This window comes from Panthera onca, chromosome E1 (genome assembly GCF_046562875.1).
Source record: "Panthera onca isolate mPanOnc1 chromosome E1, mPanOnc1 haplotype 2, whole genome shotgun sequence".
NCBI lineage: Eukaryota > Metazoa > Chordata > Mammalia > Carnivora > Felidae > Panthera > Panthera onca.
Genome location: NC_138352.1, coordinates 19,549,151 through 19,574,859, shown reverse-complemented (window position 1 = coordinate 19,574,859; position 25,709 = coordinate 19,549,151). Strand labels below are relative to the sequence as shown.

At 55.0% G+C, this 25,709-nt stretch overlaps 2 protein-coding genes across 14 annotated transcripts in view; one reads left to right on the top strand and one right to left on the bottom strand.

Moving 5' to 3' along the window:
• Positions 1-17,266, top strand: part of MYH10 (myosin heavy chain 10) — a 130,103-nt gene extending 112,837 nt beyond the window's left edge. For all 4 annotated transcript variants that reach the window (XM_078437767.2, XM_078437773.2, XM_078437769.2 and 1 more), the window contains 12 exons: positions 430-582; positions 969-1,217; positions 1,475-1,687; positions 3,325-3,537; positions 4,673-4,834; positions 8,752-8,880; positions 11,456-11,544; positions 12,256-12,379; positions 12,463-12,671; positions 13,578-13,686; positions 14,616-14,788; positions 15,589-17,266. In XM_078437767.2, the coding sequence (XP_078293893.1) occupies positions 430-582; positions 969-1,217; positions 1,475-1,687; positions 3,325-3,537; positions 4,673-4,834; positions 8,752-8,880; positions 11,456-11,544; positions 12,256-12,379; positions 12,463-12,671; positions 13,578-13,686; positions 14,616-14,788; positions 15,589-15,733 (1,968 nt within the window). In that variant the 3' untranslated portion in view covers positions 15,734-17,266. The remainder of the gene's footprint in view (positions 1-429; positions 583-968; positions 1,218-1,474; positions 1,688-3,324; positions 3,538-4,672; positions 4,835-8,751; positions 8,881-11,455; positions 11,545-12,255; positions 12,380-12,462; positions 12,672-13,577; positions 13,687-14,615; positions 14,789-15,588) is intronic.
• The window catches only part of NDEL1 (nudE neurodevelopment protein 1 like 1), a 90,396-nt gene that overhangs the window by 19,307 nt on the left and 45,380 nt on the right, over positions 1-25,709 (bottom strand). For 2 of the 10 annotated variants that reach the window (XM_078437781.2, XM_078437778.2), the window contains one exon: positions 16,836-25,463. The exons of 7 other annotated variants lie outside the window; for them this stretch is intronic. In XM_078437781.2, the coding sequence (XP_078293907.1) occupies positions 25,456-25,463 (8 nt within the window). In that variant the 3' untranslated portion in view covers positions 16,836-25,455. Of the gene's footprint in view, positions 1-5,778; positions 6,332-16,835; positions 25,464-25,709 lie in introns of those variants that run through there. One more of the 10 variants, XM_078437779.2, reaches the window with a different exon arrangement.

The window sequence follows — 25,709 nt, the reverse complement described above, 5'->3', positions numbered from 1 at the left end:
GCCTGCGGTGAACGACACTGCCGTTCCTCAAGGACACGTTGAAAGCGGTATTTTGGGGGCGCCTGGGGGGTTCAGTTAAGTGCCTGACTCTTGCTTTGGGCTCAGGTCGTGATCTTGCAGTTCATGAATTTGAGCCCCACGTAGGCGCCTGCCTGGGATGCTCTCTCCCTCTGCCCTCCCCGGTCGCTCACCGTCTCTCTCAAAACAAATAAACATTTAAAACAAGATTTTTAAAAAGCAATATTTCTGTTAAGATCGTCTGTAAAATTATCAGGCGTGTTTTTAAATCATTTCTGTTTCTTAAGATCACGGGGTAGTTGTGACCCACTGAGGCGCTGTGTTTTTTGTGCCGTGACTTTGTTTTTAAGAAAGGTGTTTCTGCTCAGTGATCGATGTAACTCCGGTATCGACCTCTTGTGAAATAAACAGGAGCTTCTTCAGGAGGAGACGCGGCAAAAGCTGAACCTGAGCAGTCGCATCCGGCAGCTGGAGGAGGAGAAGAACGGCCTCCAGGAGCAGCAGGAGGAGGAAGAGGAGGCCAGGAAGAACCTGGAGAAACAAGTGCTGGCCCTGCAGTCTCAGGTGCGCGTGTGCCCGCGGAGGCCGCGGAGCCCTGGATGTGTGCGCTTAGCGACTGACGTCCTCTCCACTTGGCACAGTTAACTAGGTTGTACGAAACTAAGCCCCGTGAGCGTGTGCTCTGACCCAGCCAAGCGCCGGTACTCCGGTGAGGGTGTGGGGAGCCTCAACAGTGACCTCGGACTGGGTCCGCCGTGTAAGGACTCAGACCAGCCGTCCTCATGACGATGATTAGCTAAGACGTCGTTACAGTCTGAGCCTCGTTTGCTCGCAGTCACGTATTGATTTATACGTCTTTTCTCCAAATATGGAAAACGAGCTTTCTCTGTTCCTCACCTGTAAAAGTCACTGGGGTTGTTTAACGTGGGTCTCTCTTCCCGTACAACCAGCTGACGGATACCAAGAAGAAAGTAGACGATGACTTAGGAACAATTGAAAGTTTGGAAGAAGCCAGAAAGAAGCTCCTGAAGGACGCGGAGGCGCTGGGCCAGCGCCTGGAGGAGAAGGCTTCGGCCTACGACAAGCTGGAGAAGACCAAAAACCGCCTGCAGCAGGAGCTCGACGACCTGACGGTGGACCTGGACCAACAGCGCCAGATCGCCTCCAACCTGGAGAAGAAGCAGAAGAAGTTCGACCAGGTGGGCCCTGCGTCCCTGCGTCCCAGGGCCCGTGCCACACGCTGCCGTCTCCTGGCAGACGCTCTTGTTGTCGTGGTCTAAAATAATCTTCGTGTTTATACGTATTTGTAGAAAATTGGAAAGGGAGAAAAGCAGAAAGAAATAGCACCCATGAACCACAGTAGGGGGCTCAGCAGGAAGTCAGACACACAGCGAATGAGAAGCGTGTTTGTCGCTTTCGCGTTGTCTCTAACGTGTCCCGACACCGTTCCGTGCAGCTCTTAGCAGAAGAGAAGAACATCTCTGCTCGCTATGCAGAGGAGCGAGACCGCGCGGAGGCAGAGGCCAGGGAGAAGGAAACCAAAGCCCTGTCCCTGGCGCGGGCCCTCGAGGAGGCCCTGGAGGCCAAGGAGGAGTACGAGAGGCAGAACAAGCAGCTTCGAGCGGACATGGAAGACCTGATGAGCTCCAAGGACGACGTGGGGAAGAACGTGAGTATCCCAGGGACCCGGCCCCCTGCGGGGGAGGATCTGGGAAGGTGTCTCCCGACAGCGCAGGAGCATGGCGGCGTCCTGGCCTGTGCACGGATGGGGACTGAGGTCTCCCGGGACAAGCTGTCGGACCCTGCGGTCTGTGCTCGGTTCTCGGTGCCTGAGCCATGAGTTCTCCTAGTGGCCCTGACCGATGGTGACGCTTGGTTTATTCCTGTCACCTTCACGCGCCCCCCCCCCCCCCCCCCCCACGTCCTGGCAGGAATGTCACTGTTCCCGAGTCACAGGGAGTTCCCAAGCACAGGTACCACGAGGTCCCCTCCGGGCCAAGGACAGCGGCCCCTGTCCTTCCTGGCCCGGGCCTTCCCAGCTGAGACTCTTGGTTTTCCCTGAAGGCTTCAAGTGCTTTGGGGACTCGTTGACAGTCTGGAAGTTTCTGTGATGCTGTCCTTTACTGCATACACGCTCTACAAGAGCCGGGGTGATGTTAATTTGTCCCACACCCCTCAGGTGTATGAGGTGTGGAGGATTGTGAGGCCGGGCTGGGGCCGGAAGCAGTCCGTTCTCCCCAGGAGGAGCCACTTAACCTCCTGATCTGTATCGTCTGCCAGACAATGTTGCACTTGCCCTGTCTCGGGAAGCTGTGACATAGGGGCTCTCTGGCCACATCATAAAGGAGGGAAGACTCTCCCTTCCTGTTGGGTCTCCTAACAGGAGGTGCCTGGAGGGTCAGCCCCATGGACAAGAGGCTGCCTAGACTAGAAGTGGCCATGATCGCATAGTCGTACGCAGACAACTCCACAATGACTTTGTTTTTTTTCTTTTCTTTATTAAGTAACCTTCTATGCCCAATGTGGGGCTCAAACTCACAACTCCACAATCAAGAGGTTCACGCTCCACCGACTAAGCCAGCCAGGCACCCAGTTTTCTCGTTCCTTTTAGTTTTCACTAGAATAATGGACATGTTCATTCTACAGACCTCACTTTTGTGCCCTAAGCAGCAGCAGGGGCTGCGGGGCCTCCCCTGCCACGTCTCCTGCTGCCCCTGGGAGAGGTGGCGTGGCCGCCTGAGAGGTGTCTCGGGGACGGATCAGAGGGGACGCGGGGCAGACGCGCTCGGCGCCGAGAACTAGGTGGGGGTGTGGGGTGGCGAAGGTCAGGCCGCTTCTCACGCGTCCCCCGCTCCACAGGCCTGACGCACCTAAGTAGCTACAAGTTCCCACATGCATCTGCAGCACAGGTGAGGTTTTCACGGCAAGACGGGATCTCCCACAGCACCTTTCACACGCAGACAGCAGGCAGATGGCCGGTCCACAGATGGGCTCCTCGGACACCGTGCTCTGTTCATCGTTCTTGGGCTTTTAAAGACGTCTCCACTTCAAGGTCACCGGAGAAGACCTTACTGATGATAGAGCACGAGTGATCCATCAGGAGCTCCGTGCTGCCGTCTGAATAGCGTGCTCCAAAACGGGGGACGGCAGGGCCGTAGCAGGAGCGGGGCCGGGAAGCTGGCCCAGGAGGGACCGGAGCGGCCTTCGTGCCCTGCGGGGGCCTGTAACCGATGAGGACACAGACCACTGTCCTCGTCCGTGCCTCTGCCAAGGCTCAGGCCTGTGCCGCTGCTTCCTGTGGTTTAGGTGCACGAACTTGAGAAGTCCAAACGGGCGCTAGAGCAGCAGGTGGAGGAGATGAGGACCCAGCTGGAGGAGCTGGAAGATGAACTTCAGGCCACGGAGGACGCCAAGCTGCGCCTAGAGGTCAACATGCAGGCCATGAAGGCCCAGTTTGAGAGGGACCTGCAGACCAGAGATGAGCAGAACGAGGAGAAGAAGCGGCTGCTGGTTAAACAGGTAAGCGGAAGGACGCAGGGCCCCCGGGGACGAGCCTGTCTGGTCTCCAAGTCCGGTTGTGGGTCCATATGCTGCTGGTTCGTGTCGGCCCACGTCAGCTGGAGCTAAATCCATCTATGTCCTCGTTTGATTAGCTTATTCTCTGAAATCTAATGTAATTATTTTTGGTTTCCTGTTTCTCAGACAACAGCACTGCTGTTGACAAACCAGGAGACTTACCGATGACTCAATAGGCCTCGTGTGGTGGGATGTCCAAGAACGTGTGGTTGGGTGCAAATTCCGTGACTGTCAAAACGTGCGGGCGAAGGAAAGAACCCGGACGCCCCTTGCAAGGGGAAGTTTGCCTCACATCCCTTGTTGGGAAAAGGAAAACCGGATGCTTACGTTTTTTGGTTTTAAAAAGTTGCTGGGCATTTAGAATTTTGTATAGTTTTCCGAACATATGTCAAACTTCTAATTTTAAAAGTTTAGTTTAAAATCTAATTGTGGATATTTTGACAGTCCCTTGGAGTTCGTGGTATCGGGTCTTGGATCTGGAATACATTGGTCTTACTTTGTTATTTTCACTGCACCGGCATTGAGCACACTAGTCACTTCTTGCCAGATAATTAGTCACCTCCCGCTCGGTGACTTCAAAGAGCACGTATTTTGCTCCCAGTTTCTGTGGGTCAGGAATTCTGAACCGACGGGGCCGGGTGCATCATCCGAAGGCCAGGCCTGGGCTCGGGGACCCACGTCCGAGCTGGCTCCCCTCGGGTATTGGGGCCAGAGACCTCGGCACCTGGCCGCCTGGGCGTCCCCGGATGAAACCACCCCAAGAAAGTGTCTCCTGGCTTTCCACTGTGTGGAAAGCTCCGTGCCACCTCAGCCGGGAGCTGGAGATTGGAGGGGAAGGGCTCTGCCTCCTGTGTGCCATCACGTGGCGGGGGGGGGGGGGGGGGGGGGGGGGGGCGGGGGGGCAGGGTGCGTACAGGGTTTTCGGCTTAAAGCCCTCTTTGAACAAACTGCAGCTCCTGGGCTTTGCTCTTATTGACGACGGCTGCTCCGGAGCAGAGAGCACCTACGATGACAGGCTGCCGATCCCCGTGCGGGGACACCTGGGTCTGGCCAGACATAACCCCGGTGCCTCCGTTAGGTGCGGGAGCTGGAGGCGGAGCTGGAGGACGAGCGGAAGCAGCGGGCGCTGGCGGTCGCGTCCAAGAAGAAACTGGAAATAGACCTGAAGGACCTGGAAGCTCAGATGGAGGCCGCGAACAAAGCCAGGGACGAGGTGGTCAAGCAGCTCCGCAAGCTTCAGGTGCGTGCGGCCGGCGGGCTCTGACGGAGCACGCGGTGGCCGGGTTGCGGCCCACAGAGGCGGCACGCGTGCGTCTCGTGTCTGCGGGCCGCGCGTGGCCCCTCAGCAAGTCCGGGACACGGCCCCTGGAGACGCTGAGCTATGCGCAAGCCACCCAACAGGAAGGTGGTGCTTCCCCCCCCCCCCACTGCCGCGGGCTCTCGTCCTCTTTCCAGTCGTGGCTTAGCACTTCGGCCGCTCGAGTGATGTGCCAGTTTTCACTGTCGCGGTGACCGATTTCCAGAATATCTCCCGCTATTGTGGGCTATAACGGACCCTCTCTCGTAATAGGCCCTTTTCCGAGGGGCTCAACGGTTATGACAAGCTTGAGAAAATTTCCATTTCTCTGACCGTGGTGATTCCACATCTTAAGAATGTCTTCTAGGGGCGCCAGATGGCTCAGGTCACGATCTCCGCAGTTCGTGGGATCGCGTGCCCCATGTCGGGCTCTGTGCGGGTAACGTGGAATCTGCTTGGAATTCTGTCTCCCCCTCCCCCGCTCGCGTGCACTCCTTCTCTCGCTCTCCAAATAAACTTAAGATGAATGTGTTCTAACAAAATCTGAGAAGAAACATCTGTGAACAAAGATCACAGCTGAAGTGGTATTTGTGACAGCAACAAAGGGAAACCACCTAAATGTAAGTGGACTGCCAGCCATTTACATGGTGGGGCTATGGATGCAAGGAAGGGGCTCAAGTCCATAAAGGAAGACAGAGCGCAGGCGGCTTCTTTCACAGCCACACACGCAGAAAGGTGTTCGTGGACAGACATAAACATAGAACATTTAAAAGGAAAAGCCAACTCTGGGTAATAAGTTTAAAAGCAACTTAACTGCTTCCTTATATTTTTTTTAAAAAGCCAAGCACAAAGCTCTCATTCTGACGAGCTTATTACAAAGATTATTGAGCATATTACAGAGACTATACGTAACCGTGATTTTGTTTACACAACAGCTGTAGGGAGTTTTAATTCACAGACCATACAACTTACCTGCTTATTTTCAGTATATTTCAGTACATTCACAGGGCTCTGCGAACATTACCACTATGCAATTCTGGCCATTCAGATCCCTCGAAAAGAAACCCCGCAGCCGGCAGCCGTCCCTGCACACCATCTGCCACGTGTGGCGCTGATCGACCATTCGTCTGCTTTCTGTGTGTCGAGATTTGCGTACGCTGGACATTTCCTATAAACGGAATCGTAAAATAGGTGGCTTCTGTGCCTGGCTTCTTTCCCTTAGCGTGTTTTCAGGGTTCATCCGTGGCGTGGCATCCATTAGGACTTCATCCTTTTTGTTACCGTATGACGTTCCGTTGTATGCATTGCCCACAGGGCATTAGTCCAACAGTTGATGAATATTTGGGTGGACTTTCCGGCCGCTCTGAATACTGCTGCTATGAACATCCGTGAACGTTTGTGTAGACGTGTGCTTTCAAGTTCTCTTCGGTAGATACATACCTAGGAGTGGAATTGTTAGGTTATGTGGGAGTTCTGTTTAACTGCCTGCCCCGCCTCTCCACAGCGATGGTCCCATTTTACATTTCCTACCAGCTGTGTGTGGGGATTCGAGCTTTACTACGTCCTCACCAATATCTGCTATTCGTTTTTTATAGTCATCCCAGTGGGTATGAAGTGGTATTTCATTGTGGTTTTTGATGTGCATTTCCCTAATGACTAATGAACATCTTTTCACTTGCTTATTGGCCATTATCTTATTTGCGAAAAATCTCTCTTAATCCTCTGCTCATCTTCCTAATTGAGTTGTCTTTAATAACTGAGTTTTGTAACATTTCTGTATATATTCTAGATGCTTCTTGTGAGATCTATGATTTCCATATGTTTTCTTCCATTCCCTAGACTGGTCTGTTCACTCAGTGGTGCTGTGTACAGTACAAATTGTTTCTTGTGCTTTTGTTATCCCATCTGTGAAACTACTGCATATGCCCAGATCATAAAGACTTATTCCTATGTTTTCTCCTAAGAGTTTTACACTTTCAGATTTTTTTTTAACCCGTTGAATTAGTTTTTTTTGTTTTTTTTTTTAAGTTTTTTTCACATGAGCAGAGAAGAGGGAGAGGGAGGGAGAGAATCCCAAGCAGGTTCCATACTTGGGTGGGGGCTCAAACCCACAAACCATGAGATCATGATCTGAGCCAAGGTCAAGAGTCAGATGCTTAACTGACTGAGCCACCCAGGCGCCCCAGAAGACTCTTCCTTCCCCCATTGAATTATCTTGGCTCTTGACACTCCTGTCAAAAATCTGGCCATTGATTTACATGTTTATTTCCGGACTCAGCTCTCTTCCGTTGATCTATATATCTTTTCTTATGCCAGTGTGACAGAGTCTTGATTGCTGCGGCTTCGTAAGTTTTCCAATTGGGAAGCGTAACATCTCTCGCTTTGCTGTTCTTTGTTTAGCTTTTCTGGTTTCTTACAATTCCCTACAGATTTTATGATCAACTTACCAATTTCTGCAAGCGGCAGGTGGGCCAGCTTGAGTTTCGATAATTTGTTGACTGGGTAGATTGATCTGGAGAGGACTTACCATCCTAATGATACTGTCTTCCAGTGTTTGTTCCAGTGTATGAACATGATTATCTTTCCATTTATTTAGCATTTCTTTTTTCAGTGATGATCTTATTTTATAGTTTTGGTGTACGAGTCATATATTTTAGCTAAATTGATACCTAAGTACTTTTGAGAAAGAGCGCGCGCACACAATTGAGCAAGGGGCAGAGAGAGAGGGAGGGAAGCAGGACTCACCCAGGGCTCAAGCTCACCAGATGCGGAACTTGAACTCACAGACCGTGATCTCGTGACGTGAGCCAAACAAAGTCAGATGCTTAACCAACTGAGCTACCCAGGCACCCATATTTTTTTCATTTTTGAGGCTTAGACGTGTGATTGCTTTCCTGATTTTTGGAATGTTTATAGTATATGGAAATACAGTTGATTTTTGTATATTGATCTTGTAACCTTGCTGAACTGGCTTCTTCTAATGGTTTTTTGGTGGATTCCTTAAGATATTCAGTATGCAAGATCACATCAGCAAATCAAGCTAGGTTTTTTGCTTCCTTTCTAATCTGGATATCTTTTCTGGTTTTTGTCGTGGCCTAACTGCTTTGACTAGAACTGTTACAGGGTTAAACAGAAGTGGCAAAGTCAGACATCCCTGCTTCGATGCTAATCGTAGGGGAAAGGCACTCAGTCTTTTCACCATTCAGTATGTTAGCTGTTAGTTGTTCACTGCTACCCTTTATCAGAGTTGAGGGACGTCTCCTTCTATTCATTTTACTGAGTTGTTTTTATAATGAAAGGGTGTTAGATTTTGTCACAGGCTTCTTCTGCATTTATTGAGATGATCCTACGGCTGTATTAATTGATTTGGGGTGTCAAATTAATCCTCAGATAAATCCCACTTGGATGCTGGGATATAATGGTGTATAATTCTTTTGGATTATACAAACTGATGGATTCGGTCCGCCACTATTTTGTTGATTTTTCCGTCTATTTTCATAAGGGATATTGTTCTAAATGTTTTCTTGCGATACCTTTGTCACTGGCATGTACTTTATTTTTTGAGCTTGCACGTGCACACACCAGCGGGGGAGGGGCAAAGGGAGAAAGAAAAGAACCTCAAGCAGGCTCCGTGCTGCTTGAGGAACCCAGCTTGGGGCTCGATCCCCCAAGGATCCCCGTAGGATCATGACCTGAGCTGAAATCAAGAGTCGGACGCTTAGCCGAATGAGCCCCCCCAGGCGCCCCGCCATATACTTTCATATTTACAGTGACTGTACTTGGACTTTTATGATCCAGAAACAATATGTTTAAAAACAGAGCAGAAAGTCCTCTAACACCTTCTTCCTACTTAATCTTAGGCTCAGATGAAGGATTACCAACGTGAATTAGAAGAAGCTCGTGCATCCCGGGACGAGATTTTTGCTCAATCCAAAGAGAGTGAAAAGAAACTCAAGAGTCTAGAAGCCGAAATCCTTCAATTGCAAGAGGTTTGTTTACTTACTTCCTCATCCATTTGTTCAAAAAATGTTCACCCTGTATATTCCTCTACCTGGCTCACGGCCAAGGGACTGGTTAGTCACCTTTCGAGCGACTTACCAGGCCGTGCTCCGTGTGTTATAAAAGGCAGTGGTGTTGATTTAGTGTTGGGAAGCATCGGGATGGTTGAACTCTAAGTGTTCTAAGACCGCCCTGGTTTACACAGAAGCACTATTCCTGTGATACTTAAAAGGGAAGCTGCAGGTTTCATTGACTCCCCGAGCGATTCATCTTCTGATCATTTCTTTCATTTATCTGTTTTGGAAGTTCTCCTGAAGAGGGACTGACGGGGGCTTACGTGTGCTATGGGGTCACGTCCGTGGTAGACACACCTGACTGTGCAGGTTTATTTTAACAGCTTTATGGAGATGTGAGTGACGTACAAAGAACTGCACACACGCGATGTGTGTGTCCACACATCGCTGTGTGAACGGTGAGCACAAGTATTCCAACCTAGGAAAGGGAAGAGCAACTTGAGTTGAAATGTTCTTATCCGTTAATACGAAAACACGCCCACACAAACACCTAGCAATGATGGATCCGTTGTCACCAAAGACCCTGAATGTAGAGCAGACTTTGCAAGAAAGAAGGGTGTCGGGGATGGAGGAGGGACTAAAAACCAAGTGAGTCGACACTGAGCGGACCCCAAGGTCGCTGGGAGAGGCAGCTTTTGGTTTGGATCCCTCTTTGTTTTGTTTCCTTGATTTTTGCTCTGATCCTTACTTCCTTTGGGTTTTTCTTTTTCTGCTTTCTTGAATCGCACACGTTAATTTTCCATTTTTTCTCTTGTCCGGTTCTGCTCCTAGAACACTGCACATTCCCCTCCAAGTCCTGTCTTCACTGTGTCCTAAAAAATCTATGCTCTCGTCACCATTTAATTCCAGTTTTTTCTCATTTCAGTAATGGTTTCCTTTTTTCCACGAACAACTTAAAAGTGTGGTTTAAATTTCCGAATGTGTGGATTTTTGTTCTTGTTGATTTCTGTTTTCTTGCACTGTGGCTAGAGAATAGAGACCAGAGCAGCTGTAGGGTCTAGAACGTGACCAGTCTTTAAAAATGCTCCACGTCTGCTTAAAAGAACACCTGCTCCTCCGTGAAGCAAATGTTCAAGATCTGTGTGGTTCATCGTGGAGCTGACGGGGACACGCTCAGGGGAGGGGGCTCTGGGAGCCTGCCTCCCGGAGGCCCCCAGGGCGCGAGCTGCGTACCCAAGCACACTCCCAGCCTTTTCAGAAAGTGTTTGTTTCAGACTTTGGATAAGGGAGAAGAGACCCCCTGGAAAGCTAGCCCTGCCCTTCTGTTTCTTTTTCCTTCCCTCAGGCTCCTCCCCTTTCTCCCACGGGTTCCCCGGTGGGTGTCCACGGCACGCCCGGCCAGTGGGCAAGGGACGGAGCGCCAGAGGCCAGGTGGTAGAGCTGATGCCCAGTGTTTGTTGATCAGAGGCCCTGGGGTCGGGCCCAGAGCATCGTGGCTGCTGCCTCCCAGCTGGGCTCGCTCCACCCCACGGGTCAGGACGGCATGTGCCGGAACCCGGGCCTTTGGCCTACGTCCCGTGCGCTAACGTAAGAGGTGAACGCGCGTGCCAAGCACACGGGCGAACTCTTTATGCGGCCCTGCCCCACAGGCATCTTTAAAGCTGTGCTTTTGCCAAATCCGGCATTTTCAGGAAGCGCCAGCCGGTGGCAAGAGGCCCAGACGGGGAGAGTCAGAACCCCGAGTTTCTGCCGCCCACCAGTCTTGGCACTTGGCGGATCGCGTCATCCGTTAGGCCTCCGTTTCCTCACCCGTGCAGTAAGGGAAACGGTGCGGCTCTCAAATCCCGAGAACAGGATTTCAGTCTTGACCCACGTGGGCTAAGAAACGCACCCTGGCTGCCTCCGGTGGCGAACCCTCTTCCGAAGAAATTTGTGGAAAAGCCCCACCAGGCAGTTCTTCCTCCAGAGGACGGGCCCGGCCCGCGGTTCACAGAGAGCCCCGCACCGCCTCAGAGCCTGCCTCCCACCTCCTTCGGGAGCCAGGCCCTGCTTACTGCACAAGCCTGAGGGCTCACCCTCGCCCACACTCCCCACGGGAGCTGTGGTCCTCACTTCCCCGCACAACTACCGTGTTTCCTGGGACCTTGATGTTCACTGGTCAGTCCCGTGGACCTGACCTCCAAACTGCACTACTGTGTATGTGACAGGTCCTTCAAGACCGTGAGCCGGTATAGGTGCGGGCTTGCAGGAGGTCTATGCCGAGTTTAGGATTAAGAAACACCCGCTTTCTAGGGAGGGTGGGAACAGAGCTGCCTCTTCCGTTGGAAACGGCAGCAGAGCCCTCCCGTGGACCAGGAGTCCCTCTGGGGACAGTTGTGCGGAAGGACGTGGACAGTAGCACGTCACCCGGCTTGTCTTCAGCCAGGCTGTGGCTTAATCTCTCAGGCCCGGCAGCAGCAAGGGGGCCGGAGCCAGGGTGGCCGCGGCCGGCACGCTTCACATCCGAGGAACCCGTTACCCGGGGCTTAAATCCCGCTCCGACCTTCCTTAGGAACTCGCCTCCTCTGAGCGAGCCCGCCGCCACGCCGAGCAGGAGAGGGACGAGCTGGCCGACGAGATCGCCAACAGCGCCTCTGGCAAGTGAGTCTCCTGGCAGCGGGCGGGAAGAATGGGCTAGAAACCGGCGACGGTGCGACCCTCCCCGCTCAGGCGCCTGCAGCCCATCCCCCGGGGGCACACCTGTCACACCGGGAAGGCCGGGTCGTCTGGCATCTAGAAGTCCGTAGTTGCCGAGCGTCCAGACTGCCTTGGCGCCGGTCGGCCGCACAACCCAGGCAGGCCCCACCCCCTCACCAGCCATTCCCACCGCAGGACTGAAGGAGGCACAGTCGGAGCTATAGCCCGACTGGCGCAGGCCGTGCGGCCCGGCCGCGCAGGTCTTCACGCCCAGACTCGCGAGGTTTGGCAAGCAGATGCCTTAAGACTTTGAACGCGATTCTCGCGAAGTCCTAGTTTTTTCCAGTGAAGACTCTTTCTCCATTTAATTACTGCCCTGAGGATTCATCACGGTCCTCTTCTAGCACAGTCCAGGGTAGAGGGTGCCAGGATCACGCTGGAGGTGGACCCGGGCCGTGGAGGACAGAGGGAGGTGCGGCAGGGAGAAGGGACGGGGCCCGGGCTGGGGTGGCGGGTTCGGAGGCGTCCTGGCCGGGGCTTGTGGACAGACTGGGGGGCGGGGAGGGGTGCGGGGGAGAGACGAAAGCCCAGAAAGCTCCAGCGGCGGGGAGGTGAGCTCCCCGGGGTCGTGCCGCGGCCCCCGCTCTGACCGCTGTCCCCTCCCCGCCCGGCCAGGTCTGCGCTGCTGGATGAGAAGCGGCGTCTGGAGGCGCGCATCGCGCAGCTGGAGGAGGAGCTGGAGGAGGAGCAGAGCAACACGGAGCTGCTCAACGACCGCTTCCGCAAGACCACGCTGCAGGTGGCCCGCGCCGCGGCCCGGCGCCCGGGAAGGGCTGCGCCGCCCCCGTGGCGCGAGCGACTGAACCCGGCTCTCCTCTCCAGGTGGACACGCTGAACGCAGAGCTGGCGGCCGAGCGCAGCGCCGCCCAGAAGAGTGACAACGCGCGCCAGCAGCTGGAGCGGCAGAACAAGGAGCTCAAGGCCAAGCTGCAGGAACTGGAGGGCACCGTCAAGTCCAAGTTCAAGGCCACCATCTCGGCCCTGGAAGCCAAGATCGGGCAGCTGGAGGAGCAGCTGGAGCAGGAAGCCAAGTAAGAGGGTGCGGCCGCCCTCACCCCCAGACCTCCCTGCGTCTCCACTGCGGGCCGGGTCCGGGCCGAGCCCGGGACTCGCAGCCCAGACCGCCACGCGCCCCTGGCCCTCTGGTGGCGCGGGGACACCTGTCACCCGAGTGGGAGACAGAAGGTGGTGTCAGCCCGTGCCGGGGACTTCCTGGTGCCAGACGGACCCCGGGCTTCCCGCTGTCCAGACTCCACTGCATCTGGATAAAAGGGCTTGTTGGCGGCCGCCGTAATGAACGTGACTTGCCCTTTCCAGCTAACTCCCTGGCTGTCCATTTTTGCATCACGTCTGCGAAGGAACAAAAGAACATTCCCTGTTCTCGGTGCAGTTCTCCATGTGGCCTATCAGGGCCTGTGTGGGCCCGTCTAGAAGCCTGCTGATTAGCTTGGCTCCAACAAGAGTCACTGTTAGAGCCGCACTAGCCCCTAGCGTCTCGGTAGGCAGTCCGTCAATTTTAAATTGAAACCGTCAGTTAATAGAGTGGGTCTTGGTTTGCTTGGTTTTTAGGCTAAGAAGTTAGGTAATTAGAGTAACCAAAGTTTTGTCCTCAAAAAGTCTGAATTCAGTTTATGGGACAGGTAGCTTTGCCCTTGAGAAGATCACTGAATAAAGCGACCGACAGCTGTGTGTCAAGCCCCGACACATGCACGTTTTCCGCCCGGCGCCGTTAGGATACGTGAGAGGGAACCCGTACGTTAAGCAGAGGGGAAACCAAGGTTTCCGGGCCACAGTAATTACACCATCATTCTGGTCAGAGGTCCTGGAAAAAGTCAAGCTTGTGTCCTCTCCCGGACAAAAAGGACCTTAAAAACACTGTCCTCGTTCAGCTATCGTTTCTAGAGCTGCAAACACTAACGCGTTGGTCACTTGAACAGGGAACGGGCAGCCGCCAACAAGCTAGTCCGCCGCACGGAGAAGAAGCTGAAGGAGATCTTCATGCAGGTGGAAGACGAGCGTCGCCATGCGGATCAGTACAAAGAACAGGTAAGGGAAGAAGGCGGGCCCGGCGTTCCCGACTGACTGGCGAGGATAAGAAAGTGTCACAAACGTGTGCCGTCCTCCCCCTGAAGGCCCAGAGCAGCTCCTGGGCACTGGCTGGACTCAGGCTGGACACGGACAAAAGAAACGTGCCGTGTGCGGGACCTGCGGGGTCTTCTCGCCTGCACCCAGGCACCTCTGTCTCCGCATCGAGGGGAAGCGCTAACGGGACCGGTTGCCGCGGCCACGCCCGCTCGGTCTGCTGCCTGGGGAGCCCTGCTCTCCCTCTGGCTCTCCTCTGCCGTGATGAGACTCGTCACCGCAGACACGGGGAGGGAAGGCGGGCTCCGCTCGGGCTCTCCCTCCATCCCCCGCCTTCAGGACCTAGCGACACCCAGGGCAGTTCCGGGAGGGTGAGACCCGCGAGGCACTGGCGCGTGTCTGCGTCACAGAGTTCCGGTGTCCGCTCTCCGGACGGCTCTGCACTTGAATCCAAACGTACCCTCCAAGACACCCGCATTGAACGGACTGTAGAAACTGCCACCTGCTAGGGCTGGAGACCGTCCACATCGTTGGCTGTCATACTCTGCAGGAAGAGGGATCCCTCCTCATGATCCCACGGGGCACTCCCGTGAAGACCCTAAACTGTCGTTTCTGCGGAAAACTCAAGGGGGGGGGGGGTAGGATCTTACGTGTTTTAAGACTCCTTTAGTATATGGTTTGCTTGGTAGACACTGGCTTTGCTGAGAGTGGCAGGCTGACCGAGAGGCTCAGCCCATCCCCCGTGTGTGTGTGTGTGTGTGTGTGTACACGGACGTACATGTGTGCGCTCACGTGGCTCTCGGGGTGGTGAGCTGTGCTAAATGCTCGGGATGTGGCCGTGCTGACTCTGATCTCCCCGCTGTGGTCCGACTTGGTCCCGCGACCTCCCCAAGATGGAGAAGGCCAACGCCAGGATGAAGCAGCTGAAACGGCAGCTGGAGGAAGCAGAAGAGGAAGCCACGCGTGCCAACGCGTCTCGGCGTAAACTCCAGCGGGAACTGGATGATGCCACGGAGGCCAACGAGGGCCTGAGCCGCGAGGTCAGCACTCTGAAGAACCGGCTGAGGTGAGCGACCCCGGGGGCTTCCGGGACAGGCGCCGGGTGTCGGGAGTCCGCGGCGGGAGCGTGGCCAGCAGCCGCGTCTGTGGGCCTAGCGCCCGGGGCCGGAGGCCCCCTTAGGTTCGCGTGCGGTTACTCGTTCTCGCCCCCGAATCACTTTGCGTTCACCCCCTCGGGATTCCCGACCTTCAGCGGTCCCGCGCCCCTGACTAGCGGACGACACGAATCCCCGGCACGAAGCCGGAGGGCCAGGCCGGGTGTCCGTCCTTGTCCGGCCGTCCGCAGCAAGGGGGCCCCGGTGCCGTCGCCCTCCTCCCCACACGGACCCTGACCTGCGCCAGAGCCTAACGCTCCCCCTCAGAACGTGCCAGCACGGGCGTCAGCGAACAGGCCGTGCGCTGCTTTGTGCACAGCAAGCTAAGGACGTTTTTACATACGAAGGGTTCTAAAAAAAAAGCCAAAACGAGAACGTGCCCCGGAGACCTTCCTGGCCCCCAAAGCCTCAATAAAACACGGCCTGTCCGGCCGCTGTAGAAATGCTGCTGCTGCTTGGTCGGCAGGTAGGACCCTGCCTCTGTCCGTCTTCCTTCCCGTCTCTGTCACAACAGCTGGCTCGGGCGTCGCAGACCGGGGCCCTCCCGCTGGGTGCACCCCGTGCTGGCGGGGGTGCAGGAGAGGCAGCCGCGGAGCCTTTCCTGACCCCGCCCGCCCACCCCACGCGGCGTCCTGAGGAAGGGCGCCCGGCTCGAGCCCGGAGATGGCGGAACCACCGCCCAGCCCCGTCGTCTGCTCTGTGTCCTCTCCAGGCGGGGCGGCCCCATCAGCTTCTCCTCCAGCCGGTCTGGCCGGCGTCAGCTGCACATCGAAGGGGCCTCGCTGGAGCTGTCGGACGACGACACGGAGAGTAAGACCAGTGACGTCAACGAGACGCAGCCGCCCCAGTCCGAGTAGAGCCCCGGGAAGCCAGCGGAGGCGGTACGGAGGGACAGTGGGGACTCGGCCGGCGCCAGCCTGCCTCGGGGCCTCCCACACGTTGAGGAAACTGGCGAGCTCTGGGATTCCTTCCCGAAAGATCAACTGTGTCTTAAGGCTTTCCGGCCTCCACATACTGTATCCTGCTTCAGATTTAAGTACAGTTGCTCCCCGTTTTATCTATATACGTCCACAAAACCTACACCTATTAAACAGACTGTCTAATCCTTGCATCTATTTTCCATATATCCACCAAGAGACCATTTTATAATCCATGTTAAGAAGAGAAATCGTTTTCCAGACAAACTCCAGACCCTCGTTGCCAGTCGCTGGGTTATCGGCGGGGGGGCAGCCCTCCCCTTCTTCCCCACACACACACACACCCCCCCCCCCCCCCGTGGCTGCCCAGTCGCTCTGCATGCTCTCTGTCGACAGACAGGTAACTTAGTTCTGTGTTCATGTGGCCCCTGACTCCTCAGCCACATCCAGTCTCTTAGAACATTGTGGAACGTAAGCTGCACTCGTATCTCCTTGTATTTCCTCCGAATAACGATCGACACTATTTCAGTGAGCAAACTGTGAAGGGGGCTTCGGAAAGACCAGGAGGGTGGGTCGCGTTGGGGGGGAAAGCGGCATCCGTTCGGGGTCACCACGAGTTGGCGACGTTGCCACATCTCTCCCTGTGATCGGTCCCCGGCCAGGGCCGGTCCGTGCGGCCGCGGGGGGCGGTCCCACGCGGACCCTGAGCCCCGCAGGCCCTGCCCGTGCGCTCGCTAGTCCTGGTCCAGGCGCAGGCGCAGCCCCGGGCAGAGGGTGGCCCAAAGCCCCCCCCCTCCCCCCGCCCCCCCCCTCCCCAGCCAGGCTCGCATGCCGACCTTTGCAAATTCAGCCGCTGCTTTGAGCCCAAAATGGAAACAGTAGTTTTGTGTCCCAGACTCACTCCAAGTTTGTCGAGGAGGTTTTACCGAACCTCGGGAACCGATGCCATCTGCCTGAATGTTGACATGCCCGTGGACGCGAATCTTTCTTCATTTCTCCTCCTCCCTGCCCCCCCGGACAGTGTTACAGTGAACATTTAGCATTCTGTTTTTGGTTGATAGTTAAGCAAACTGACATTACAGAAAGTGCCTTAGACACTACAGTACTAAGACAACGTTAAATACATTATTTGCCTCTGTAACAACTTACTGTATAAGTTCTGACTTTGCTTCATATCATGTACCTCTCTAGTCAAAGTGGTATTATAAACATTCAGTGACAATGAATCAGTGTTAATTATAAATCCTTGATCCTCTGCAACGTGCTTGAAAACACCAACCTTTTGGGTTAAAAGCTTTAACATCTGTTAGGAAGAATTTGTCATGTGGGTTTGGAACCTTTGGTTTCCCCCCCTTTACGAATTGTACTGGCTGTTGACCACCAGACACCCGACTGCAAAGAATCTTTTTTCTTGTATTCCCATATTTCTAGACAATGATTTTTGTAAGACAATAAATTTATTCATTATAGATATTTACGCCTGCTCTGTTTACTTGGAGGAAAAAGCACCCGTTGAGAATAAACAGACCTCAATAAACGACAATAATCGTGTAAACGTGGAATCTGTTTTCATCTTCTGTTCTCAACGTCCCACCCGGGCTCTGACTGGAGGCTGGGAACTCCAGACTCTAAACGCGGCCGGCCAGGCCGCCGTTTCCGAGGGCGCTGTGCTCCCAGAAGCTGAGGGGTGACGGACTAGCTCTCTGGGCAGGCTTGGCTAGGAGTCCTGCTCACACAGTGGCCCCGGCGAGTGGACACGTGGTGGGGGGGGAAGGGCCGCTGGGGCTGGAGACCCAACGGTTAGTGGAAAAGGGCGCACTTCAGGGCTGCGAGATGAAGCCTTCAGGAGGGTTTCGGGCACCAACCAGTGCTCGTTACCGGATTCCGCGTTTCTAGCGGTTTCAGACCATGGCTTCGGGCGGGACGTCCGCACATGCTTCGGGTAGAGGCGCCCGGGTGGCTCGGCGAAGTGTCCAACTTCGGCTCGGGTCACGATCTCCCAGCTTGTGGGTTCAAGCCCCACTTCGGGCTCTGTGTTGACAGCTCGGAGCCCGCTTTAGATTCTGCACCTCCTGCTCGCTCTGCCCTCCCCAAATCCTGCTCACGCTCTCAAAAATAAAAAAACAAAAAAGGGGGGGGGGGCGCCTGGGTAGCTCAAGTCGGTTAAGCGTCCAACTTCAGCTTAGGTCGTGATCTTGCAGTTTGCAGGTTTGAGCCCCGCGTGGGCTCTGTGCTGACAGCTCAGAGCCTGGAGCCTGATTCGGATTCTGTGCCTCCCCTCTCTCTGCCGCTCCCCTGCTCACGCGCTTTCTCTCTCTCTCTCAAAAATAAACGTTAAAAAAATTTTTCTTAAAATGCTTTGGGGAGGATTCAGGGGTGAGATCCAAGGGCAGCCTCCCTAGTGTGGGCCAATGAGGAGAGGCTGAAATGAAACACAAGGGAACACACAACCCCCTAGAGAATGTGGATTTTTTTTTTTTTTTCTATTCCGTGACAGTCTCCGGTCAGGCCGGTTCTGGTTGGCCAGGCTGCCTGGCTGTGGTGGGGATGTAATAAAAAAAAAAAAGGCAAAAGCGCTCCCTCTGTCCTGTGTCACTACCACACAAGAGGAGGAGTGCAGTACATGTTTCACGCGTGTCCTCACCCTCACGTTCAACATCCTACCCAGGCGTCTGTGGACTTGGAGCTTTTCGCAAAAAGCAGGAACCCTTGCCTGGCGGCCGGCTTAACTGGTGTCACGTCGACAGTGGTAACGGTGTCTCCCACACCGCTCGGCCGTCCCGCGCCAGCACAATCAGGAGACACGTCACCTGCGTGGACCGGTCCCATTCCAGATTCCACAAAGACGTTCGCCAGAAGGAACCTCTCCTAACAAGCCACCGCTTTGTAGTCCAAGGAGAGGCAGCCCAAGGAAGAGGGTGTGCGGGAGCGGGGCTCCGAGCGGGTCAGAGACTCAAGCCAGCCAGCTGCCACCCAGCAGGGGCCTGGCACGTCGTGCGGAAGATTTCAGGCCGGACCGGGGAGAAGCCCTGTCCTTTGCCGAGATGAGGTTGAGACGCAGTCGGGCTCTGCTGGGGTTTTACCTCCGAGCTGTCATGCAGAACACTTCCTTTTTTAATGCAGATGGCCCAGAGATTATTTTAATTTGCTTTAGTGGGGATAACAGACCTGTCCCTAGCCTGGCTGGCTTGAGAGTATACTTTCTTTTTTTAATGTTTTTATTTTATTTTTGAGACCGAGAAAGACAGAGCATGAGCAGGGGAGGGGCAGAGAGAGAGAGAGGGAGACACAGAATCCGAAGCAGGTTCCATGCTCTGAGCTGTCAGCACGGAGGCGGACGCGGGGATCGAACTCACAGACCGTGAGCCCATGACCGGAGCTGAAATCGGGCGCGTAACCGACTGAGCCGCCCAGGAGCCCCGAGAGTATACTCCCGAAACCCCGCCATCAGAGAGACCAGCCCTGTCACATTTCCGTACTGCCACCGATCTTCCCCATCCCTGGAAACCCCAACATCGGTGAAGTATGGGCCAGAGCACCAAACTTGCTCCCAGCCAGCCCTCCCTATGGCTCTGGGTCCGACCGACCTGTGGCCCCTTCCTCCTGAAGCCAGTGTGGTCGGGACACAGAGGTGGCTGTTGTCAAGGCTGGGGAAGAAAAGTGCCCACAGTTGTCACACTCCAGGAAACACCACACCCTGTCAGGTGGAACGTGACCACCTCAAAAAAAGAAGAAAAAAAAAAAGAAAGAACCCATAGTGGAACAGGCCGTGGGCTGGAAAGTTTAGGAAGTGAGACGGTGGCTTCTCTCCCCTGGTTCCAGGACAGGGCGTGAAGCTGCAGCTGAGACCAGAGCCAAGTCCCAATCCGCAGAGGCTTCCAGTCACTCTGGGAGGGATACGTCTGTACCGACAGCTTTCCCGCATCCCAGACGTTGGCTAAGACGCCGTGTCCTGTGCCAGCTGGGAGGACCAGCCGAGGACCCTGCACGCCCGGCTGCCATTGGGGAATCTAGCAAATCGCGTGAAGGGGTCTCGTGCAATTCTTGCCAGAAATCAAACGCGAAACTCTCTAACAAGGATGCGGAACCAGAAATTCACATCTGAGTAAGTCAGCGAGGTCTGTTTATTTTTTGAGTAGCCTAATGGCTCCCTCCCTGCTGCCCGGATGTCATGAAACCTTATTTAATGATGTCACGTGACACAATCAAGACCGTGAAACACTGGCTCTGACAGAGCCCTCCCTCGAAGTGCTGTGCTGCACAGATTCTGAGGTGCCCATGTTCTCACATATGGGCATCATCTCCCACGATCGCCATCAACAAGGGGCAACTGTGAACTTGTCATCGCCAGGCTCCTCCTGGTCAGGTCGGGAAAGCCCGACATCAGACCTTGCAGAGTAAGTATCAGCAACTTAGAAGAAACTTCTGGAGCCAAGAGCAAAATAAAGCTCTTCGGTAGTGCTGAGCGTCACCAACGCCCACCATGGCCCAGAGGACGACGTCGTTTGGGGAAACACAACAGAACTCTGGGCGGTGACAGTTCAGAGCGCCGGAACCACAGTGCAAAATTTCAAGAACACCTCTTCTGTTTTACTTTTTATTTACGAACCGTGATATGGAAACGTGCCTAACGTGGTCAGAAAGAGCTCTTTCAATAAATATAAAAAGTCTAAACGAGCATTTCCCTTGGCGCAGTTTTCTTAATGGGTCACAAAATAAAGGTGTATCTTACGGGTGCTGGGTTTGAGATTCTAGGAGATTCTGGGGAGCCTGAGGGGTATGTGTATTTTTAACTTGCCCGACAGGGACGGCCAGTCGGCCGGCAGAGGTCAGGGAGCCCCTGCTTTGTGCTCCCGGCCCGAATTCTCAGCACAGAGGTCTCCGGGCCAACTTGGCCCAGGAAAGAAAATCTGTTTGGTCGCTTCCATTTTGAAAAATGAATTTGGGCAACTTCACAGGAAACTGTAGAACAAACTATTTGCATCTTTTTCTTTTCTTTTTTTTTTTTAAATAAAGCTGCAGACAACACGCTCATCCGTGTCCATTTCCCAGTGGCTACTCCCATCCCCGTGTGTTAGCACGTCCGCACGCCCACATCTCAACGGCTCCGTGGTATCCCGTTCGGCTACGGAGTCCTCCTGACCACTCCCCGGCCATCAGACATTCACGTTAATGCCGCTGAGACTGTTTTATTCGTCCTTACTGCTATGGGCGATTTTCCCAAAAGGAGAAAAAGAGTTTTCCTAGCAGATCCCACTGCTACACTGATCAAAAACTTAGAGAGTAACTTAGTGACACCAGTAATGCAAAAGTGTACCTATTCTCCTAAATCCTAGGTGACAACGGAACTTGATTTCTTTTCCTCCCTGGCTAAAGCAATCACTATCTTTGGAGACAAAAAAAAACCGTGTCTCTTGACTCCACCGACTACCTACAGGGAGCAACGGGGCTCTGAGCTCATTCAGGCCTCCCTCTCCTGACCGTGAATCCAAGCGCGTGCCAGAGAACCTACTGCCCAGGCCTGCCAGCCGAGCGCCCTCCTCCCTCGCCTCCCACCGACGGATCGTGACAGATCGTGACGGGGGTATCAGAAAACACCCCACAGACGGACAGATCTGGGTTCCGCGTGCCTCGTTTCCCTCGGGGAGGCTTCAGAGCGGACAGGAAACCCTAGCAGAAGACCTGTGGGGGCAAGCGTGACTCTGAATGGCCAACCCCACGTGGTCGCCCGGCCCCAGCACCTGCAAGCTGTGTTCTCGTTTCAAATTTGCCTCTTGACGCGCGCTAGCTAATAAAGGAAGTCCGCCACGTTAATCCTTACAAAAGGGATACCGCGCTCCCCCGTGTATCATGTTTTTAACTGCCACGGGACCAGTTTTCAGGTAAGACGCGTGAAGTCACAGGGAAGTGACTCACAAACACGCCTCCTCACCCGGCCCCCATTTTTAGGACTCAAGCAACAAGCCTCCGTTTTTAAGGTCCAGCTCATGTTCTCAATTTGCTTCAAACTTTGGGGCAAATATAGACAGGAACACAGTCGATGAAGTGAAGCTGGAATGATGAAAAGGCTCATCTTAGCGTCCTCTAACCTCACTGCTGGGACCCATCCCCGGGCTGGCCTCGTTCCCACCAGCAGCCAGCAGCCAGGCAGGATGGCTCTCTGGCCCCGGACACCTCCCCTTTCCCAGAGGTGCCAGTGTCCACGTTGGCCCTCGGAAGGGCCGGCTGGGAGCAGCAGAGTCGGTACCCGACCGGCACAGGCCTGGGAGACCAAGCTTGTGTGAGCCCCCACGGCTCGTCGTTTCCAAGCAGCCAAAACCGGCTCATCTCCTGAGACATGAAACAGAGTCGAGGCCAGCCAGCGAGGCCCCAAGCCTGGAAAAGTGGAGCATACAGCAGAAAAGACCCAAGCTGGTTTCCAGTCCCGGCTTTTCTGTGACCTTGCTGTGTGAGCTCAGGCCCGGAACGGAAACTCTGCGCCCCCTTCCCATCTGAAAGCTGGGCTGAGCCAGCTCTTCCTGCTCTCAGGCCACCTGTATCTCGTTCTCCCGTCCTCTCCTGAGCTCAGCATTACACCTCCAGCTTCTGCCCTTAACTGAGTTGATGGGGTGCAGTTTCTGGCTATTCTGGGCTGGAAGGAAGCAGAACACTGACCCCTGCTCGCCTGTGGGAAGGCGTCTGGGGGGCAAGGGGTGGGCACGGGCAGTGAAGCTGCGTGTCACTACCTGGGGGGACCGGCGCAGGGAGGGCTCGCTCCTCAAGGGTTCGTGAGAGCCGGGCTAAGCAGGGCATCAGGAGTCCTGGCGAGAGAGCACACTGAGACGGGCGGCTGACGGCTGGATGGGCAAACAGTCCGGGGTCGGGGCGCCTGGGGGGCTCAGTCGGTTAAGAGTCCGACTTCAGCTCAGGTCACGATCGCATGGGTACGTGGGTTCGAGCCACGCGTCGGGCTCTGTGCAGACAACTCAGAGCCTGGAGCCTGCTTCGGATTCTGTGTCTCCCTCTCTCTCTGCTCCTCCCCTGCTCACACACTCTCTCAAGAATAAATATTTTTTAAAAAGTCCGTGGTAACTTTCATGCCTGGTGACATAACGTACTATCTGGGCAAGTACAAAGTAGCCTCTTCAGCCAAATGATCCAAACGGAAGGCGGAGGACAAGACCAAGAAGTCGGCCGGCTTCCTCAGGGGCTCCTGTGCCAGGGGCCGCTGCAGCTACAAAAACACCCAGAAATACAGGAGGGTCTCCTCCTGAAGCCTGCAGCTTACACGGCCCTTTCACGGACCTGGCCCGTGCTCTCCTGGACCCAGAGGTGGCAACACGTGGTAAATGACAGACACATGGGTTCCTGCAGCCAGCGCCCCCCCACCCCCCAGTCATCACTGACCAACAGTCTGCAGGGGATGATCCCAGGGGCGTCTAGCTGGAAGGGAAATCATCTGGGAGCCAGGGGCCAGGATTCAGGGCTCAGGGACTCATCCGTGCCTTAACTGCATTAGTTCTACTTCTGTTTTCCATCTGAGGCTCCTGCATGAACACAGAGACCTGCTAGGTCCTTCAACCTCTGATCGGATCCAATCCTTGCACAGATGGTTGGGAAAGAAGCTGGGAGCAGAGACGAGTTCTCTCCGCAACTGCTCGGCCAGCGCACCCAGGCCCGGCACACCCAGCACCCCGAGGGTCTCTCGGTGAGTCCGCTTACAACACAATCTCCGAACCGACTAACAGGGTATTTCTGCCCCGTACTAACAGAAGAAATTTTTACAAAGGTATCGGACTTATTCGTGTTTCTTACTTGCTTACAAATTGGATTCGCTTTTCATTCACTTACAGTTTTAAGACTACAGACCATCTGGTTTATTTTCACTCATCATTACAAGCGTTAGGGTTCAGAACCGGACCCACTCGTACAGCCGCCCCAGTCTCCCCGTCCCTCAAATCCAGTCACTTTGCGTCTTTGCTCCCAAACACCCGGCATCTTCCCTCACTTGCCAACATCAACCTGAGGGATGAGGACAGAAGCCCAGAGCCAAGTGACATCCAGCCCCAGAACACGGACACATGTCCTAAAAGCAACACATCCAGAGGGCCGGCTCCTGGATCCACCACCCTGTCCCTCCCTCCTCCCTCTTCCCAGACCACCACGTGCAGCCCCAGGCCTTCCTGGAAACTCCTGGAAATCACAGCTACGAGCAGAGACCGGCACCAAGAACCAGCATGAGAACACCTGCATCAGACACCTCCTCGGGAGACCGCCCAGCTCTTCTTTGCACCGCCCCCCCCCCCCCCCCCAACACACACACAGCTGCCATCTGTCTGCACACCTCGAGTCAGAACCCAAGGGACATTTCTGAACCGGGCTTTGCAACTCTGGTCTTCTCTCCCAGGCTGGCAGAAACCCAATAAAGCAACCTCAATCCGTTTCGTTTTGGTTTTTTCTGTGAAATTTATTGTTTCCACATTAAAAGATTTTTTTGAGGGGAAATATTTTCTTTTAACCACATGATGATCCTATGCCGCTGCCCAGAGTAGGACACCATCGTAAGTCATTAACATGCCGTGTGAGTTCCGAATAAATAAAAGCTACAAAGCCCAAGTTATATACAAATATCTTAGGCGATAATGTTTACAAACCTATGTACAATAAAACAAATGTAAACAGTAAATGCAGCATGAGAGTAATCAAGATGATCGGGAGCAACCACCTACGGCCAGTCTGCCCACCAGAAGCCCCCTGGATGGGGCCGCTCGACGCTTCCTAACACAAGTGGACAGGCCCTCAGAGGACAAAACAAAACGCCCTGAAAGATGTCGCTTAACTGAAGGACCAGAGAGCTGGCAAGGAGGCTGCTGCCCCCGCCCCTCACCCCGAGTCTGAGGCACACGGATGAGGAGCAGATGGTGCCCCGGCCCCAGAGGCTCCCGCTAGCTGGGGTCCAGACGGGCATTTCGCTGCTCTGGGAGGCAAGTCTATGGAATGATAACCGCTAAAGTAAAATCAGAAGGTGCAGAAAATGTTCCCTAATTCAGTGACCTTCCCGACCCCCGACCAGCAGCAGGTCACACGGTGGGGAGTGGAGCTGGCGAACACGCGATCATGAGCGCTGAAGAAGCGTGGGCGGGAGCGGGCGGGAGCCGGCGGGAGCTGGGGGGGAGGGGCGGGGGCACGCGTTGACCTGATCTGGGGGAGACCTTCTAGAAGGTCGGCAATGTCTTAAACACAACTAAACCCTATCCGTACAGCTGGGTGGGAGCTATGGGGCAGGCGTGATGATGATGGGTACTTCTGCATCCAGTGACCAAGGAGTACACGGACGTGCCACCTTGTGACCCACAAAAGTGCAATCATGTGAGACCAACGGCACCACGGCGAGAAGAGGAAATAGCCAGTATTGATATCGCGCAGAGTCCTGGGGCCAGGCAGGGCCCAGCAGCCGCCGCCGCATGCAGCCTGCCCTCTGCCAGCCGTGGGGAGGCAGACGCAGGGGCCCAGGCCGGGCCCAGGCACCGAGGGACGAGGCGTGGGTGTCCTGGGCTGTTGGAGGAGGACAGGCGCCCCCACCCGGAGGCCGGGCACTCACACACTGAGAGGCAGCATACCCGGTGCTGACGACGGGCGCGAGGAGCCCAGACCAGGAGGAGGAGGCGCTGGGTCAAAGCCGTTTACTGCCCTGTGGGGGTGACCAGAGCACAGAGGGGAAGGGAAGGGAGGGGAGGGGGGAGAGAGAGACACTGTCATTTAAAATCACTCGACACCCGACAAGAAATGCACGTGCCCTCTACGGGCGCTCCCCTTCCGGCCCACAGCAGGATCGCGGGGCCCAGGGAGAGAGGCTGCCGGGAAGGCGCCAGCCGGTCAGAGCCTCGAGAACTCGGCGGTGCCGGAGCGAGATTACATGCTCCCCGCTCGGCAACTC